The 17,149-nt window shown below is 36.1% G+C and overlaps 1 protein-coding gene across 4 annotated transcripts in view; it reads left to right on the plus strand.

Moving 5' to 3' along the window:
- The window catches only part of LOC136830777 (transcription activator GAGA-like), a 131,916-nt gene extending 119,941 nt beyond the window's left edge, over window positions 1-11,975 (plus strand). For all 4 annotated transcript variants that reach the window (XM_067090681.1, XM_067090682.1, XM_067090680.1 and 1 more), the window contains exon 10: window positions 9,574-11,975. In XM_067090681.1, the coding sequence (XP_066946782.1) occupies window positions 9,574-9,585 (12 nt within the window). In that variant the 3' untranslated portion in view covers window positions 9,586-11,975. The remainder of the gene's footprint in view (window positions 1-9,573) is intronic.
- The last annotated feature ends 5,174 nt before the right edge of the window (window positions 11,976-17,149 follow it).

A 17,149-nucleotide genomic window follows, 5' to 3' on the forward strand; every position in this document is an offset into this window, starting at 1 on the left:
AATATCGGCTATAGTGGGCTGGCCAGGCATTGGGAACTTCTTTGTAGCAGCCAGTTTATCGTCCAAAGGCAGATATTTATCCCACCCAACATTATAGCCCACAAAATTCACGGGCCTCTGACAAAACTGGAATTTATGTGGGTTAAGAGTTACACCATTCCTCTCACATGTTAACAATAAATCAAAAATATTCCAGAAAGCTGCTTCTGTGCTAGAATCATGCAACAATATATCATCAATACATTTAAACTTCCTCGGGATATCCACAATTACATCATTAAATCTTTTGGTGTATGCGTCCGGGGCAGCACAGTGCCCCATGGGTGCGCGACAATACTAATACCTCCCCCAAGGGGTTATGAAAGTCGTAAGTTTTCGACTTTCTTCATCCAACACTACCTGATGGAATCCCCAGTGTATATCAACTGTAGCTTAAAAGTATGCACCAGGACACTTGACACCATATCAAACAGTGCAAGCGTGTGATGCGTTGCCCTTTTACAGCATGCATTGAGTTTTTGAAAATCTATGGTCCTCCTTGGAGTGCCATCCTTTTTTGCCTACCACCACCATGCTAGCACACCACTCAGTTACCTCCCAGTAGGCACAGGTTGCAAGATACCCGCTAGAACATCCTCGTCTATCTGCTTTTTGACCTCTTTCTCCCAATGCTTAGGGATAGTAATTGGTGTATGGTAAGCATGTGGCACCGCACCTGGCAGCAGGTGAATGTGGTGCAGTTTGCCGCTCATATTTACATTGAATGCTGTACCTGGGAAACGTTCCAGCAGCCACTGCTTGAATAGGGGAACATTATCCTCTGTGGAAGAGTATGGCAGCTCATTGGGTCTCTCATTAACACCCCGTGCCCAAAACTTTCATCATTCCCATGAATATTAAAAACTGTGTGATTCGGGAAATTAGGATCCACCAACCCTAATGATTTGCATGCACTTAATGACAGAAATAATTTAAGTGTCCCATTGACAAAATACATACACTCGCTTGTTGACATGCTGCCACACTTAATGTTAACCTGACAATATACCCCATTACACTCATTAGACCTCCTGCTGCATGTTGTAGCTTTACTTCTGCTTATTTAGATTTTTTACATCAGTTCCCAGGCTCCGTGCCTGGACTGACCCAGCAATGCATACCTCAGCCCTGGTATCAGCTACAGCTTCTAATATGCAACTTTTATCATCTTTAACACACGAGACCGTGATATTCATGGTCAGTCGCATGCATGACACAGTGCCAACACTTAACACTTCTTGATTGGACCTCCCAGCCGCTGACATCGTCTTCCACATAGCCTGTTGTCTGCTGCTGATTCTGTTCGCAGCAATGTTGCCTATCTTACCATCCGATGCGCCCTTGCTAGGCATACGACTCTTGCTCCCATAGCAACGATTGGCAAAGCGTCCTATTTTTCTGCAGTGAAAACATTCTGCAGCGCTAGCAGGGCAATTGGTATGGCCCCTTGGGTGCGCAATCCTGCAAAACTCACATTTCACTCTTGCCTTGGAGCTCAATTTCACCACATCTTCCTTCTTTTTCTGGTAATTTGTTTTCACTGCTGCTGCTACTTCCAGTGGCAACGCTGATTCCTCCTCCCTCTCGATGCCTGCCTCGTTGAACTCTCTTCGCTCCCCTCTTTGTGTGGGCGCCCACATTCCCATACTGCCTCCTTGAATGCCTCGCACTTTGCCATGATTGCACTAACAGAATTGTACTTCTCAAAGTTTTATAAAATATCCTGTTTTAACTTTTGATTCCGTATGCCACTCACAATTTTACCTGCCAGCACATATTCACATAAATCCTCTCTGCACTTAGGGCACACAAACGCACACTCGAGGGCCTCCCGCTGGCACCTGTGGATGTATTCCTCTGCCGTTTATTCTTCTCTCTGTCTTCCTGTGAAGAACTTATCCCACACAGCCGCTCTGTTCGCTGTCTTCATGGTTATTTTTCTCAGGGCATCAAAGGCGTCCTCTACCCCTAGGGCATTCCAAGTGGCTGAAGAGAATTGGGTGTCTATTGCACTTTGCAATTTGTCTTCGCATAGTAGCCTGATATTCATTACTGCCTCATCATGGGAAAACCTGCTGACTTTTATCCAATCTTCCATAGATCGCTTCCAGCGCCAAAAATCCTCCGCTGACATCACATACATGCAATTTTTAGGGTAAATATGCTTGCTGTTCCCCCTGCCTAGTGCTGAATTACTCCCACTTGTTCGTATGGCCATACCTAATGCCTGAACTAATGTGTTTAGATCCATTGTTGCGCATCGCTGGTGCCGCTTGTGGCGTCTCTAGGTCTTATTAATATAGGGGTGCTTTTCAGCGATCTTCTATGAAATCCCAATATTCTGTGTAGGTAATACTCCATCACCATGGGCAGGGTAAGTAAGAGGCACTATTCCCGTGTTGACGGTTTAGTACAGAAGCGTCTTAATCTAAGGTGGGTACAGGGCAACTGACGTTCGTGCCAAAATCGGCAACATGACACATACTTATCCTACAATAGCCCTTTACTACAGAGACTTCAGAGGATAATAATGTCCACAAACTGCTGGAGAGTGCTCTGACCACTAAGCAGAGAGATATACTGTAGCTCAAACACCAACTGCACATGGTCTACTTCCCAATGTTCTACCATTGAGGATTTACTGTACTGTACTGACTATTTTGTGTTTTGTGCACTGTCATGTGACAAATGCATATCTTACACAGGAGTTACCTGTGAATGGAAAGACACTGTGGTTTGGTGGAACTTAGCAGGGTGGGCTGATGAAGAAGTGTGCACCAAGTAGGGAGTTGTCTCAGCTCTTGATTCATGTATTGACTTCTGAGGTCTTAGTACAGTTCTCAAATTACAGTTGCTTTTTATAGCAAAAGTAATGTTCATTTGTTAACTCCACAATTTATATGAGATATTTTCTGATTAAATTTATGGCATAGTTTCATTTACTTCTATATATATTGTATAAGTTAAAATTAATTTCTCGCTATACTGTGGTTCGGATTCCACAATAAGCTGTAGGTCCCGTTGCTAAGTAACCAATTGGTTCTTAGCCACGTAAAATAAATCTAATCCTTCGGGCCAGCCCTAGGAGAGCTGTTAATCAGCTCAGTGGTCTGGTAAAACTAAGGTATACTTCCAGTTTAGATGTGTACTGTACACCATATTAGAACTTTCACTGTCACTTGTAATTTCATTGCCATCTGACATCTTTATAGAACCTAATGCCCTTTATTTTCTTAATATAGAATTGAAATCTAACGGATCAAGACCTTGAGTCACTTAGTTGTGCTGTGTGTAGCATTAAATTACCATTTTATTGTGTCTGATTTTATTTTGAACATGATTTGAAGTTTCATTATGAGTTTTTATGGACTGACCAGCTGGTAATTTTTAGTGTTTGTTATACCGTCTGATGCGTTGGGTATATAGAAAGCTTGGGTTACATTAAGTTATTAGTCTAAGTCACCTAAATGGATGCTGGTTTGAATACAGTTTATATTCCATTCGATATTATAAGGATTAAAAATTCAAGTAAGAGTTATGCTATTTTCTTTTGATTTTTAATCTGCATTGGTAGTTTTTATTGTAATGTTGGGAATTTTACTGTTTGTTACTGTATACAGTATTTATTCAAATGTTTATCATAAATTTTTTGGCTTCTACTTGAGATTTTTCGCACTTCAGTTTTATACTTGTTGTATTAGTTTCAGATTCACCCTCAGTTTTGTTGCTCTGCTATTAACCCTTAAATGCTGACTGGACGTATCATACGTCGACTAAAATTGTCTGTTGGGTGCTGAGTCGACATACCGTACGTCAACTACAAAAAATTTCAACCTTCGGTCAACTTTGACTCGATCGAAATGGTCGAAAAACGCAATTGTAAGCTAAAACTCTTACATTCTAGTAATATTCAATAATTTACTTTCATTTTGCAACAAATTGTAAGTCTCTAGCACAATATTTCGATTTATGGTGAATTTTGAAAAAACTTTTCCTTACGCCCGCTGTAACTCAGCCGAAAAATTTCAGAAATTCTTTCGTCATTTTGTCGTAAGTTTTGCACTGTTTTATATTAGCCGTTACATAAAGTTTTATATATGAAAATGTGCGCAATTTCATGTAAAATACAGCAACATACAACCCATGGTTGTAGCTTTTGTCAGTTTGGAAATATTTTCATATAAACCACGTTAACTGCCAAAATTTCAACCTTCGGTCAACTTTGACTCGACCAAATGGTCAAAAACGCAATTTTAAGCTAAAACTCTTACATTCTAGTAATATTCAATCATTTACCTTCATTTTGCAACAAATTGGAAGTCTCTAGCACAATATTTCGATTTATGGTGAATTTTTGAAAAAAAACTTTTTCCTTACGTCCGCGCCAGAAATTCTTTCGTCACGTTGTCGTAATATTTGCACTGTTTTATATTAGTCGTTACATAAAATTTTATATATGGCAATGTGTGCAATTTCATGTAGAATACAACAGAAAATAACTCATGGTTATAGCTTTTATCAGTTTTGAAATATTTTCATATAAATCACGATAACTGCCAAAATTTCAACCTTCGGTCAACTTTAACTCGACCGAAATGGTAAAAAAGCGCAATTATAAGCTAAAACTCTTACATTGTAGTAATATTCAATCATGTACCTTCATTTTGCAACAAACTGGAAGGCTCTAGCACAATATTTCGATTTATGGTGAACTTCTGAAAAAAAAAAAAAAAACTTTTTCCTTACGCCTCTGCCTGCTAACCCGCCGAACATCTCGAAATTCTTTCATCACGTTGTCGTAATGTTTGCATCGTTTTACATTAGTCGTTACATAAACTTTTATATATGAAAATGTGTGCAATTTCATGAAGAATACAACAGAAAATAGCTCATGGTTGTAGCTTTTATCAGTTTTGAAATATTTTCACATAAATCACGACAACTGCCAAAATTTCAACCTTCGGTCAACTTTAACTCGACTGAAATGGTCGAAAAACGCAATTGTAAGCTAAAACACTTACATTCTAGTAATATTCAATCATTTACCTTCATTTTGCAATAAATTGGAAGTCTCTAGCACAATATTTCGATTTATGGTGAATTTTTGAAAAAAACATTTTCCTTACGTCCTCGTGGTAACTCAGCCGAACATCTCGGAAATTCTTTCGTCACGTTGTCGTAATGTTTGCACCGTTTTATATTAGTCGTTACATAAAGTTTTATATATGAAAATGTGCGCAATTTCATGTACAATACAACAGAAAATAACTCATGGTTGTAGCTTTTATCACTTTTGAAATATTTTCATATAAACCACGATAAATAGAAAAAATTCGACTTTCGGTCAACTTTAACTCAACCGAAATGGTCGAAAACTGCAGTTGTAAGCTAAAACACTTACAGTCTAGTAATATTCAATCAATTAGCTTCATTTTTCAACAAACGGGAAGTCTCTAGCACAATATTTCAATTTATGGTGAATTTTTTTGAAAAACATTTTTTACGTCCGCTCGTTACGAATTCGTGCATCATTTTGTGATAATATTTTCTCTGTTGCTTTGATCGTTTTACAATTTATATACCAAAATCATCGCAATTTAGTGTACAATACAAAGAAAAAAAATAACCCGTTAGCTTTAACCGTCTTGCTCACAGCGCGATTTGTATAAAATTATATATGAACATTTGTTTTCGTGCTGTCATATATTTCAATATTTATATATGATAATGATATTTTTTTTCATTTCTGATGGTTGCATACTGAACTTCAGGCAATGACAAAAAAAAGGAGCCAAAAATGAACTCTTAATCTTAAAAACTAAGCGTGCTGTGATTTTTTTAAAAAACTTTTTTTCCGCTTCAGCGCTAACTCCTGAACGCCGCCGGCATACGGGAGACGTTTTTGTAAATAGAGGCTCGGCGTTTAAGGGTTAATAAAGTTGGTGAATACTTTATACAGTACAGATATTTAGATATTTACTGATGTTGGGAAGTGCTTTTAATATTTGTAAGAACGTAGGACTTCCATATGAGGACTTAGATGTATTATAATCATTTTGTCTCCATTAGCTGTTAATTGATCATCATCATTAGCCCAAATAGTGCGAACTTTATTTTACTCTCTTTTGCACCTACTATCAGTTTACAGAGGAAAACTATCAGTTTACAGAGGTTGGAGTTTGGGTTTATTCTCTTCCCTTGCACTTATTATCAGTTTATAGGAGGTTGGAGTAGTTTCATTCTCTTCCCTTCTTGATATTTGGTTCTCTTCCCCTGTACCATATATTTGGCTTGTTAGTATTAGATTTTTTATTCTTTACAGTGGAGCACTTTAGACCTTTTATCAAATGTTTTATTACTATTTTCTTCCATGCCCATCGACACATATACCATGACTCATACAATCCTACTATTGTTATTAAGGGCTTCTTTAGAATTATTTGTCATTGGCATTCCTTTTATTTTCCAAGTTACTTCTGTCCTGATAGCTACCATTTTTTATAAAGATTTTTGGATGATGCCCCTGACTTTTAGTTCTAGTTTTGCTTCATTGATAATTACTCCCATTCCCTCGTACAGTATTTTGACAAAAATTGAATAATTTTGTTGCTCCACAGTTCCACTTGATTGTGTAATTAGTTGAACCACCACACTTTGCTCATTTAAGGTCAAAATTTGCAGTAATTTCTGCATTTATTTATCTTGGAAGTTTGTACACTGGAGGGGTTTGGAAATATAAGGTTGAGTTTTCTATTGGGTCCAAATATTTTACTTTTTTGATGGAAAGGTTTACCTATTGAATTTTAATTTTGCATTCTTTATCAATATTTACTTATTTCGTTTTCTTGTGTTGCTGTGTTTTTCCGTCTCACATAATTTTTTAGAGAATCTAGTACTATCCTTGTTAATAGGTTGTTAATTGTCAGGTCTTTTGGTAAAGCCACTATGCTTGATTGCCACTCATTTTTTGTTTTGTAATTCTGACAATTAATTTACTGAGTGTTGAACTGTAGTTGTTTCTGTTAGCCATTTTTCTGTTGTCTTGTCTTTATGAAAGACATTTCTTTAGATGTCCGACTGAATATTAAGAAATTTTCCAAGATTTTACAGTTATATTCTTTGTTTTTTGAGATCCAGGAATCTTGAGCAATTAAGGTTCCTGATAAAGAGTAATAATGAGGTGGGTCAGGCCATTTTATTTTTAAATTTCTACAGAATTTCTATAAGGCTCTAGGGTCTGTGATAGAGTTCTGTGGAGGGAAGAGTCTTCAGACTTAAGTTTTATTAGTAATGGGATGTAATTATTATGTAATTCATTTAGGACAGCCTCCTTCCAAATGATAACTGTTCTGGGAGAACTTTAGATATGGAACCTCAACCCTAGTGCCTTCAGGGATGTAATTTTGTTGAGAGTGAACCAAGCACTGAAGAGGGTTTGACATAATTCCTTTGCCGGTGGTCAACCATGTGGGGTAATTGAGTTTTACGGGTAAAGAGACATACCATCTGTCAGAAGAAGAGGAGATGAAGCAGGGAAGAAGGTGGGAAAGCATAGCTAGTTTAGAACAATTTTGATAACTGGATCATGATTTGGACTTAAGATTTTGTCCTCTGAATCCCTCCTCTCAACAACGGACTAGGGGTTGGAGTGTGTTTTTTCAAGTTGCCTTTGCCAACTCTCCATCATTTCTTGGTATTTGACTTTTTGCATCTGTCTTTCATTCTTGGTTTCACCTGTTTTACCCTCCATCCTAAATTTTGATTCAAGCTATTTATGATTAATGTTTTTCTAATACGAAACTTACAACAGGTTTCTACACAAGCCTGTTAACCATAATTTTCAGTATTTTCCTCCATGGAAGAAAATATGATGAAGAAAGAAAATATAGAAGATTGAGTAAGTATGGCATCATGGACCTGGTGGAGTTGGCTAAGCATGCACAGTTGATTTTTCTTTGCAGCACTTCAGGTTGGCACACCTGGATGTATTCTGGACAGTTAAGACTATATATGATTAATGAGTTAGCATAAAAGTTTATCTTATTGTAAAACAACATTTTACATATTATTGTGCAAAGAAATCAGGCATGGTAGTGGAATACTGTAATGCCTTAGTTGATAATTACATGCACCAGCTAACCAATTGTAATCCATCATTATCCATACTTTGATTTTGCTTCCAGTAAAGTTTTATATTAAGCCATGAACTTTTTGACTTCATGTGCTAGGGAAGGATAATTTTTCACAACCTTGTCTGACGACCGTGTCTGCATGCAGATACAATATTTTTTACTCCTTTTCTTCTTGCAGATACAGTTTCTTACTCCTTTTCTTTTTGTGTAATTATGTCACTGCTGTTAGTTGTTTAATAAATGTGATATTTCTGTACTGTATTCCTATTCTTTTCCCACTTTCCTCCCTATAATTCTGCTCAATCAACTCCTCTTTCTTGGTTATAATGTCATTGTCTTTTTTTCTCCACTGTTATCCCTATGCCAAGTTGCCAGTTGCCTTGATATGTCTTCTCATATTATTCCTATTGAAAGCATCATCCTCTACTAAACCCTTCTCTGAATCCTCCTTCACTTTATCGCTGCATATAATCATCTGCTTCCCTCATGTTGTACCCCTAACAGGTTCCACCCAAGCCCTTTTAACTTCTTCCTCCTCACTCATCCTTATCATTTACCCATACCATCTAAAGCTCGGCTCTCTTAATATATTAGTACTCTTTATTACTCTAGTAAGTCTAATTTCTTAATTTTCTTTGTTTTATGCCATCTTCCTTAAGAAAGATTTTCTTTTTTTATGACACCTGGCTAACCATGATCTTGTCATTGATTTTCCTTGCATTTGATATTCTGTAAATGTCCTTTTCAATTTCATTTGTACCATTCTTGCTACTCGGCTCCTTTATAGCTCTTTCTGTAGTTGTGCCCGATATCTTAAATTCTCCTCTCCCTCTCTCTCCTCTTTGTTTTGTTCCTCAGCATCTTTCACTTCTCACCTTCCCATAACTGAATCTTGTACCTCTGTTCCACCATCACTTTCTTCTCCCTTTTGACCCATTGCCACTTGTTTGTCCAACTGCTTCTTATGTACCTTTTATATGTGTTGTTTTCATATAATTCCAAAAATTTTCTACTCTACCAATTCCCTCGTCTTTTAAATGTATTCCTTTATGATGTCTTTCTCTTACATACCTTTCATGCTCACACATATGCCTCATCAAGAATTATAATTACTACACTTGAACATGAATAAAATATGTGCTACATACTTTATTATACTTTGGTCTGCATTTAAAAATGCTGATGTAATAGTACAAAGCTCAGTAGCATATAACAATTTACCATTGTGCAATTTCTTGATAGTTGTGAAACTTTTCATGTGAATAATTCAATATTGATTGTGATTTATCGTACTGCAAGATAATCATCAGAATACTGTAAATTGTTTTGTCAGGATCAAATAATTAAGGCTTTCAGTTAAGAGATTGGAAAGTGCATCATTAATTTTTTTTTTTTTTTTCAGGAAAACAAATAAAAGATGGCTGCCCTGAACATAACACAGTGAAGCTTAGTGGCAGTGACCAGCATACAGTGCAGTGTGTACAGTACAGAGTTTTAGTGTGTAGGATCACCATAACTACTATTCACTCTAGGTTTTCTCTCGTGTACTGTCCGCTTGAACTACCATCGGTCAAGGCTAGTGAAAGTTTAATCTCCAGTTGGAGACAAGGGGTGGCAAGTTAATGTGGAAGACTGAATATTAAGAGGATTTTATGTATGAAATACAGCGCTTCTATTTGTATTGCAGTGCTGTAGTAAAAGTTATGTTGATCACCTGTAAACTATGCGACTGCTTAGGATACCAAAATGTTTTCCTTGATCTTGATAAGAGTATTTCCTTCCTGATTTCTGTAACTCCTCTGAAATCAAACCCTTTGGGTATCTGGAATAAATAATGTGGTTTATAACTTGTGGCTTAACCTTGCCCAAAATGTTATCTGGGTTGCTGGGATTGAATTTTAAGAGGTAAGCCATTTGTCACCTGTCAATTTTCTTTGTACACTCCTTTGAGGACAAACAGCGGCTACAACATAAAAAATCAGGCTTTGACACGTTCAAAACCTATTTTTAGGCATGGGACTTGGGTGAATAATTATCCTGCATAGACCTGAAAAAGAGGAATGAGTGAAAGAGTTGCATGGAGTGCATTGTTGCCACATCCATAGGTAAGGAGTGGGAATTGAACCTAGGCAGCTGCTGTAGACAAGAGAAAGAGCCCTCTTGTCTTGAGTCTTATATTCTATCAGTATCAACATGTACTATACTGGCCACGACCAACTAGAAGAGAATTAGGGTATTCCTACATCAAAACCTGTTTTTTCTACATATAAAAACTTTAAATTGTATCCCATATAGTTTTTAAATTTTCGGCATTGGTAAGCAGTTTATCGGGCGCTTAACAGTGAATGCCATTTATTACCATAATTATTGTGATGTTTCGGTTAACAACAATTTTAGGTTATCAACGCTCAACCAGGAACAGAACCCCAGCTGTTAACCAGCGACTGCCTGTATATTGCAATAGAAAGGATACATCAAAATGCATAGGTTATGCTTATACAGCATAGAAACCACGGACTACTAGATAATATTTTGTCAGACAAATATTTGTATTGTTCACCGTTACATGTAACCACATATGTGTAAGAAATTCAGAATAATTTTTTGCATATCCAAAAGCTATTTAGGAGCAAGATGGATATTAATCTCATTATATTTACTTTTAGGCATAGAGAGGTAGGGGATCATTTCAATTCCTGAATTTTATCAGTGTCACTAGTCACCTTTTGTTCCATTCCAACTATATTATTAGCACTAATCTTAATAATTAGTGGTAGTTTGTTTAATGAGAAATTTGTTTTTAAAACTCTTCTAGCATTAACAAAATGAATAGGTTTTAATTAAATATATTTGAATAAGTTACATTTCAAAAAATTAGTAATGCTCTAACAAAAGCTTGACTTATCAGTGGGAATCATGAGTCTGCCTTCTTTTCAGTCATATAAAGACTGCTACAATACTGTATTAAGTTTCACCAGATACTGGCTTGAAGAAGTGTGGTTCAATTTAAAAAAAAAATTGTGGGTAGCATCCATAATTGATGAATCAAATGGAATGTCTTTTATAATCATAAATACTTAAATTGCACTGTTCAGTACTGGCTGTAATGAGTTGGGGGAATTCTGGGATGGATGACTGTCTAGTATTTAAGGCCCACATATTATGTCCTAAAAATATTATACATATCTTCTATAAGTATTTATGATATTGCCAAATTTGTATTGTATATTTGTAGTCATTGTATTTATATTTGGTGCTATAAGTTTTGTTATGTTATGCATATTAAAAAATATAACATTTGTAAGAATAGCAGATAAAAGCAACTAAGTCTTCAAAGTACTTAATGAATCCTTGAATTAATTACAGTATAACAATTCCCTTTAAGGCCAGAAGTGAGCTGTGTGCGGCACAATAAATTTTTTACAAATCGATTCTTGCAATTGTCATATAAAGCTGGCTTACTTATGATACCGTTGATGAATATTATAGTCTCAGAATTTTCTTTCACAGATGGTTTTTGTATTGTATTGAATTACATAATGGTAAGTCATGAAAGTGGTTCAGGTATTTTTCCAAGTGAATTTAACTTTAGTAAAAGGTAATGCATACTAGGATCAGTATTTTTAAAAAATTGATTCCCAACTACCCACTAGGTCTGCACTCAAGCATGGTAAAAAAAAAAATTAAGGTTTTTCAGGAGTCAAAATACAATTTTTACTAAATCACTTCAGAATTTAGGGCTATTTTTAAATCAAATCAATATAATTAGTTGTATTACATTTTTAAATAAATATTATAAGTAGGCTTATGTTATTCATGCCTGTAAGTTCTTTTGGTGCTAGTAATTTGAAATTAACTTCAGTAGCTATTTCCAACAAAGTCCAGGGCAAATACAGGCCCACAGACAATAACATCTTGCATGTACAACACTACCTGACAAGGCATACTGGTCAGTCACATTTCTTGACCAAGCAAAAGCCAGAAGGAATACAGCCTTCATTGTCGTGTTCTGAAGGAAAACTTTTAAGTTCATAAAGCATTCCAGTAAGGGTGTGAAGAGGTGATAAGTCTCACTTTGGCAGTCTTGAATGTCTCTTAGATGCCCAGCTAGAGTTAGAGGATGGTTTTATAGTCCCTGATTGCAGAATCTTACAGCCTTGTCTGACAAGGCAAGGTAAATACAGGAAGAAGTTACCAAACACAGGAATAGAGGACTGACCTTTTTTAATGCCCTTCTAACTCCACCAGTGAAGAATTTACCCCACTTTGCTTGGTACAGGTTAGTGATATAAGTTCAGTATGATTGGGCAATGGATACAGGGGTGTCCTTAGTAAAGTGGGCAATAGATGCAGGGGTGTCCTCAGAAAAGTCTTAACTATTGAGAACTTGCTCACTTATTTCAGAGCAAGAAGTCAAAAGCATAAAAAGGTTGGTGGTGGGGGGGGGGTGTTAAAGAGGTGTGACTGATTGATGTGCTTCCTCCAGGTAGCAGGTTCTTGGGATTAGCTGTTAAGATTTGTAGATCTGCAAACCACTATAAGTGTGGACATAGCAGGTCCATGAATGTCACCTTTGTTCATTCCATACATCCTCAGCTTTACCAACCCTGTCTTTCCAGGCCAGGTGGAAGGAAAACCTATATGTCTAGCTGGTCCTAAGGCTACAGCATTGTGTCCAGTTTCCAGGCCACTGGGCCTGGTTGAATGTAACAGTGCAGTAATTTGAAAACTTGTGTGAATAGACCCTGAAGTGGCATGGCCAACAGATGTGAAAGATTCTGCTTCCCCTTGCTGAGATTGTCCACAGTGATGTTCCTCCTTCATGAAATGGACATCACTTGGACTCAATTACTTTTGGCTAAAAATATTTCCACTGCTGGACAACACACAGGCTTAGATCTTGTGCCTCCTTTGTCTCTAAGATTTGATAGTAGTTGAGTTGTGTCTGCCATCCCTCCAACATTTCCTTCTAATGATGGAGAGCTACTTGGAGGCTAATAGGCCTAGGAATATGGCTGTTTACCCCAGGAATACAAGCGTGCTGAATGACCAAGAGATCTGGATCTTGCTAACTCATCAGATCCTCTAGGGCAGCTTCCAAGGCTATGACCGGGCAAACATCTGGGAGAGGTAGCACAGACGACCATTCCAACAGCTGCAGCTACTTCACCCTGAAGGGACTATCTAAAACTACATTCTCCAGTAATGGCTGAAAGACTTGGTAGGTACTGGAACTACAAGATGACAGGTGGCAGCTTCTTGATCCTGTCCAGCAGTGGTCAAACTAAAGCTGTAATGTATCTTCATTTCCATATATGTAACCTTCATCAGAGGGACCAGAGACTTCTGCCAACTGATTGTCCTATTATTGCTGCTGTCATTAGCCAGTTTTCCAAATACTAAAACACTGTACTTGGGCTGCCACTGATGCCAAAGTCCAGGTGAAGATTTGCGGAGCTGTAACTTGTACTACTCATGGCCACATTTTCATTAACCCTTAAACGCCTATGGGACGTATCATACGTCGACTAAAATTGTCTGTTGGGTGCCGAGTGGACGTACCGTACGTCGACTACAAAAAATTTCAACCTTCGGTCAACTTTGACTCAACCGAAGTGGTAAAAAAACGCAATTGTAAGCTAAAACTCTTACATTCTAGTAATATTCAATCATGTACCTTCATTTTGCAACGCACGGGCGGTAACTCAGCCGAAAATTTCATAAATTCTTTCGTCATTTTGTCGTAATTTTTGCACTTTTCTATATTAGCCGTTACATAAAGTTTTATATATGAAAATGTGTGCAATTTCATGTACAATACAGCAACATACAACCCATGGTTGTAGCTTTTATCATTTTGGAAATATTTTCATATAAACCACGATAACTGCCAAAATTTCAACCTTCGGTCAACTTTGACTCAACCGAAATTGTCAAAAAACGCAATTTTAAGCTAAAACTCTTACGATCTAGTAATATTCAATCATTTACCTTCATTTTGCAACCAATTGGAAGTCTCTAGCACAATATTTCGATTTATGGTGAATTTTTGAAAAAAACTTTTTCTTTACGTCCGTGCCAGAAATTCTTTCGTCACGTTGTCATAATGTTTGCACTGTTTTATATTAGTCGTTACATAAAGTTTTATATATGGAAATGTGCGCAATTTCATGTAGAATACAACAGAAAATAACTCATGATTGTAGCTTTTATCAGTTTTGAAATATTTTCATATAAATCACGATAACTGCCAAAATTTCAAGCATCGGTCAACTTTAACTCGACCGAAATGGTAAAAAAACACAATTATAAGCTAAAACTCTCACATTCTAGTAATATTCAATCATGTACCTTCATTTTGCAACAAACTGAAAGTCTCTAGCACAATATTTCGATTTATGGTGAATTTCTGAAAAAAAAAAAAAAAAAATTTTTTCCTTACGTCTGCGTGCGGTAACTCGGCCGAACATCTCAGAAATTCTTTCGTCATGTTGTCGTAATGTTTGCATCATTTTACATTAGTCGTTACATAAACTTTTATATATGAAAATGTACGCAATTTCATGTAGAATACAACAGAAAATAGCTCATGGTTGTAGCTTTTATCAGTTTTGAAATATTTTCACATAAATCACGATAACTGCCAAAATTTCAACCTTCGGTCAACTTTAACTCGACCGAAATGGTAAAAAAACGCAATTGTAAGCTAAAACTCTTACATTCTAGTAATATTCAATCGTTTACCTTCATTTTGCAATAAATTGGAAGTCTCTAGCACAATATTTCGATTTATGGTGAATTTTTAAAAATTTTCCTTACGCTCTTGCTGTAACTCGGCTGAACATCTCAGAAATTCTTTCGTCTCGTTGTCGTAATATTTGCACCGTTTTATATTAGTCGTTACATAAAGTTTTATATATGAAAATGTGCGCAATTTCATGTACAATACAACAAAAAATAACTCATGGTTGTAGCTTTTATCAGTTTTGAAATATTTCCATATAAATCACGATAAATAGAAAAATTTGTAAGCTAAAACACTTACAGTCTAGTAATATTCAATCAATTAGCTTCATTTTTCAACAAACGGGAAGTCTCTAGCACAATATTTCGATTTATGGTGAATTTTTGAAAAAACATTTTTTAAGTCCAGCGGCGTTACGAATTTATGCATCATTTTGTGATAATATTTTCTCTGTGTTGCTTTGATCGTTTTAAAATTTGTTATATACCAAAATCATTGCAATTTAGTGTACAATACAACTAAAAAAATTAACTCATTAGCTTTAACCGTTTTGCTTATAGCGCGATTTGTATACAATTATATACAAGTTTTTTTTTTTCGCTGTCATATTCCAATTTTTATATATGATAATGATATTTTTTCATTTCTGATGGTTGCATACTAAACTTCAGGCAATGACAAAAAAATGAGCAAAAATGAACTCTTAATCTTAAAAACTAAGCGTGCTGTGATTTTTTGAAAAAAACTTTTTCCGCTTCGCACTAACTCACCGAACGCCACCGGCATACGGGAGACGTTTTTGTAAATAGGGCTTCAGCGTTAAAGGGTTAAGGATTATGAATAATTGGCTATTGCAGTGCTTGCTGGTAATGATTCCTTTTAAGAAAAGTGTTTTATGTAATCCTCACACTTAATTACAACTTTTCCTCTTCCTCATTAAAAATATACTGTACAAATAACTGCTGGTACAGCTCAGATTTACTGACAATGATGGTGCTGGACTATGAATTAGTAAGGATTCAAAATATCATGACCATTCCCAACACTCACCTTACATCTCCATTTTGTTTTGTGGTAAAGGGCTTGACTGGCAGTGCATTCTTTGTGGAGCAAATGTAAAAATTAACAATGGGTTAGCGTTACTTCGGTGTGATTTTTGTACCTGATCTATTAATCCATAAGACCCTAGAATAACGAGAGAGAGAATGCTGGGGAAAAGAATTGATGGAGGTCCATCAATTCTGCTAAAATCTTGCCACTTTGAAAGTATATGATAGACTTGACAGCTTGAAAGTATATAGTATAAATCTAGTCATCCACATATCAAGATGTAAAAAAAGAAAGAACAAAACATACAAACTGCTGCTTTAGACAAGCAGTTGTCTCTTGGACTGAGAGTAATTTGATTAAAAGTACTTGGTACAAAGGAAAGAAACAATAAAAGAGTCTGCTCTAAGATTAGATTAAAGGAGTAAGTTACATATACAATTTTAAAAATAAATATTACATCTAATTATGCAATGTAAATTATATGAGCCAAGTTAATGCACCGAGATATGTCTGATCAAGGTAAAGTTTGGATGCATTTTCTTTCAGACTGTACTGTACTGGATAGAAGTACTTTTAAATAATACTAACTATAGATTTCACAAAAAATAAAAAAAGATACACAATAGGCAGGTTTTGGGAAATGAAAACACTGAACATTAGTACACTTCCCTTCAAAAATCATGAATACATTCAAACTCAAAATTATAGTTAGGAACCCCATACAGAGGTAGGGCCACCAGTGCACCACATGTTGTGTACTGTAGGCATCACTCAAGGGTGTTTGAAGCTGCACCCACTTTCCAGCCATTTACTTTACCACCATTCCCACTTCCTTTCTTCAATCTTGCTGTCCAACATCTGATTATTACTTCTTACTGCAACTACAGTATCAGGTTTTCCCCAGATTCACCTTTAGATCCTTGTAATTTGTTAACTGGTTATTACCATACAGTCCAACTACTCCAACTCCCTATTTTTACTGTCTTAGCGCTGAATAACCTAACCTGCCCAAGTACTTGACTTGACATCCTAAATTTCAAAAAATCAAGTCATAATAGAGAATGCAATATTAAATAAATTCAAGACATTCTTTTAAACAGTTTACAAAATTTGCTCTTGTCTTCAATGTAAATTACTTCTATACGTTCCAGTTCAATCTAACTGTGGAAGTGAAACCTTGGTG

The sequence above is a fragment of the Macrobrachium rosenbergii genome, chromosome 47, assembly GCF_040412425.1.
Source record: "Macrobrachium rosenbergii isolate ZJJX-2024 chromosome 47, ASM4041242v1, whole genome shotgun sequence".
Taxonomy (NCBI): Eukaryota; Metazoa; Arthropoda; class Malacostraca; order Decapoda; family Palaemonidae; genus Macrobrachium; species Macrobrachium rosenbergii.